Raw genomic sequence first — 3,956 nt, forward strand, 5'->3', positions numbered from 1 at the left:
ATAGTGGCTGCGTCAGTCAGTGAGGTACAAGAGTATCTCCACTTGTGATTACTGAGATGAATGCGTGTTATGTTAGATCACAGGCAAAGTGTGATGTACTGTTTATTGTATATATTGTTTATTTCTACTGCTACGAGGGTGGTACAGCTAACCTGCCGAGTTATCTTTAGCGCTGGTTTCAGGAGTGGCTGATGCAGCGGGTTATATCATTTAAGGTTTTCTTTGGCACCTTTGTTAGTTGGGGTGTTTTTCTGTTGGGGAAAATGGGCTTATTTTGTATATAGTTTTGGTTATTCACTGCAAGCACATCCATCCATCCATCCATTCCATCCATCCATCCATGATCCATGATTGATTGCCACGCCCCTGCAGCAAAAAAATATCATTTTTAACCTGTCCTGATTTTATTGAACTGAAATAGGCTGCAAACCAGTGGGTGACACGATGCCTTGCTATCAGTCTGAATGTCTGTGTGTGGTAGATAAAGATAAGCTGCGGTTCCTCTCAGACTGTACGACCCAAAGCAGGAGATACAAACCTAAATGTGAAACCTGACTATAACACAGCTGAGCCTGAAAACATCTCCCACACCTGATCAAACAGGAAGAATCCAAATCAAACCCTGCAAAGAAATTTCATCTTCAGTATTTTCCTCAGCGTGGATATGGAGGTTCGTTTTTTCAGATGGCTGCAAATACAAGAAATGAGAGAGGCGTCCGGGGAAATAAAAGTGGGATGCCCGGAGGCTTGATCACTCAGACTCTACCTGTTCTCTCCCTTTTCTGCCAGGACATGCAGAAATATTCATTACATGCATGAGGAGTTCTCTCTGGCAGCTCGTATTGATCCAACCTCTCCTGTTCCACAGTACATATTGATCTCATTGACTGTCTTTTTTTAAAGGTCTGTAATGAGGCACACAGTGGTGAGCTTCCTGCAAGATTCAGGTTCATACGATGTTAAAGGTCAAAGCCAGCGTAGATGGAGACGCTGCGATTTTTCTGCTCTGCAGCGTTTACAGCGTGTAGACGTACAGTATGTTCTCTTCTACTTTCCCTTCGTCATCTGTTCTTTACATATAAAAGCTATTCTATCTTGTTAAAGCAAAATTCACCTTTAAAACCTTCTGTGTGTGTAAAAACAGGTGATGTCCAGCAGCACAAGTTGGTGGACAGAAAATGTTTTAGTGATCTAGTACCCTGCTTCACAGTGTGTCCAGAATAAATGATATCCCTGTTCAGTCTAAGGTCCAGTAGCTGCTGCAACCACAACAAGACATTTGTAAGAAGCAAGGTACCAGTCAGTAATAACGTCAAAGGCCTGTGGTACACACTGGATCAGTCACATTTTTAAAGTTCAATTAAAATCACTTCATTTCATTGGAATCACCGTGATGAGTGGATTCGCTCATGGGGATGAACAATGACACGTTTTTGTACAGTGTTCAATTTTGGTGAGCTTTGTTGAGCAAACTGGCACCACTGACCGACGGGAAACCTTTTAAGAAGGCTGACCTTTGAAAAAGAGGACGGCCAAGGATGGAAGGAATCATATTAGCAACACAAAAAATCCACTTTACTGTAACCTGCTCTACTGGACTATAAACCACTCCAAAAAGATGTAGCATAGACAGAGTAGATGATTAAACTATATCTCTTTATCTTTACTAACTATTGTAATGATGATGCTGTAATCTGAACTTCCCAAACTGCTTACTGGGAGCAAATCTGCTAACTAATAGTTTGTAAGTCAATTATTGCTGGTGTGATTATGGTATATCAACACTGGCATCTGTGATTTGCTCAGTAATTCAAATAGATCCCCTGCTGTGCTCATAAACAACTGTTGTTGGTTGGAAAAACTGAATTCTGGTGTCAAAATTCAGAAATGGAGCTACAGATTTCATCAGAGCTACGCTTTGATAACAGATTGATGCCAGAATTCTGAAAACATGATAGTACTTGAGTTTACTGAAGTTATGGATGCATCATAGATACTGTATAGATTTGGTTCAGAGAATGATTGTTAACAACTACCAAATTCCTGGTCTTGTGTCATCCCTAATTGAAACACTACACATGTTCCAATACCTGCGCTATCATACATTATACTGTGCCAAAAAAGATTTTGTATGTCCCCATACACCATATGTACATTTTTAAACGCTCAAAAGTCTCTGGCTGTCCTACAACATCTGGTCATACTTTATAGGATGCAAGGCAGCATGTTTTTCTGGCCATTCTGACCCTCAATCCTCTGTGCCGTTATGTCACATGTCTCAGTGCCTCACATGAACACAAACAGATGACAACTAATTTTGCATTACAAACTGCGATGGTCAAAGTTAAAGGTGCATTATTGTTAGGAGTGTGTCCCAGTTGCATACATGTTGCATGAAACGTTCATTGTGAGGGCAGCTAGAGTGTAGTATTTAAAGTGAAATGGGAAAATAAGTATATGATTTAAAGCACAGCCTTTATCTTCTTACATGGCCAGCTGGCTACGTAGCAGACATTTTGGTATTGTTTCAGAATTTTTTATTGTGCATAAGAGAAAAATTATATTTGCAAATCTTCAAGTGCTTTTTCCCAGTTTATAGGTTAGAAATGCAGTTTTTCAAACAATCACAAAGGAAGGGTACATGGCTTGATTTGTTTCTCCATAAATCTGTATAAAATTTTACAATTGCCACAGGGAATGGCATATAAATATATATGGAATATATTTACATCTCTTCCTTAGTATTGACTTTCTCTCTGTCAAGGACATCAAGCAACACACATACCTGGTGTCAAGCAGAGCCTCACACTGAAGAACCAGCAGCTTCAGCCTAGTACCAACACTTTTTTGTTTCATGTTCTAGCTCCACCGAGAGGGCGACTGAATGGAAAATCAAGAAGACGGGAAACCCCGGCACCCATAACAAAACAACACCAATGAACATTTTTTTGCCATTTATTCTTATGTTCTCTTGTCCAAACTTTCCCCCTTTCAAACAGACCCAACCATCGCACAGACTTGTGAAACATTCCTTTATTATAAATAGATCATTTGTATAAAAAGGGCATGCTTCAATTCAACCATGGCATTTAGACATTTCACAACCAAAAGCTACCATTCAGTTAGCCAAAAACAGCGACAGACTCATGTCATAATGCAGGTCGACAGACAGACGACATGAGACAAGAATCAGAAATTTTCACAACCACAACCAAGTTTTTTTGTTTTTTTTAGTTAAACGTACAATTAGAATAACAACAAATATGGTTGGTCCCCACAATTTCTTTTTTGTATTTCTTCTTCTTCTTCTTTTTTTTTTTTTTTAAAGTTTAAATAAATTTTCTTTGTCCCTCAGGTTACCATCCCTTTGCTTCCTTATGGTCTCTTGGATGGTTTATGTTGTGATCATCTCAGGTTTTTTGTGCCATTAAGACCTTTTCCCTGCTGTCTGTAAACAAAAACACCACTCATGTGTTAGTTCACTTTATCAGTAGTTCCGATCCTCTGGTCCTTCATAATCTTCAGAGCACCTCATTTCTGTCTCAACCTGTGGTAATGCCTCCTCAGAGTCTGGCAGAAATTTATGTGGTAAATATCCCAGATGTCCTGATGTCCAGCAGTGTTGTTTCTTCACATGGCGTGGTTGGTGTAGCTGACATAAGTTGTTTTTGTCGGTGGCACTAAAGAGAGCAAAAAAAAAAAAACAGCAGGTTGGTAAAATGACAGATTCATTTGATTGATCTAAACCCCTGGTATGTTATACTGTTGACTCTGATGTTGAATTCGAAACAGTCAAACTTCCATTCGTCTTGTTTTGGTGAACAGTCAGCAGGTTGAGTGGTTCAACAATTTGTTTTTACAGACGGCGACTGTCAAAAGATCTGCACTGAGTTTGTTTCAAATATTTTAACAACATCCATCCATCCATCCATCCATCCATCCATCCATCCATCCAT

General features: G+C 39.4%; 1 protein-coding gene across 1 annotated transcript in view; it reads right to left on the minus strand.

The window, feature by feature from the left end:
• Positions 1-3,630: 3,630 nt before the first annotated feature.
• The window catches only part of LOC103364933 (metabotropic glutamate receptor 8-like), a 136,257-nt gene continuing 135,931 nt past the window's right edge, over positions 3,631-3,956 (minus strand). Inside the window, exon 9 of the mRNA XM_008292233.1 lies at positions 3,631-3,680. Within this exon, the coding sequence (XP_008290455.1) occupies positions 3,631-3,680 (50 nt within the window). The remainder of the gene's footprint in view (positions 3,681-3,956) is intronic.

Source organism: Stegastes partitus, unplaced genomic scaffold (assembly GCF_000690725.1).
Source record: "Stegastes partitus isolate 25-593 unplaced genomic scaffold, Stegastes_partitus-1.0.2 Scaffold796, whole genome shotgun sequence".
Taxonomy (NCBI): domain Eukaryota; kingdom Metazoa; phylum Chordata; class Actinopteri; family Pomacentridae; genus Stegastes; species Stegastes partitus.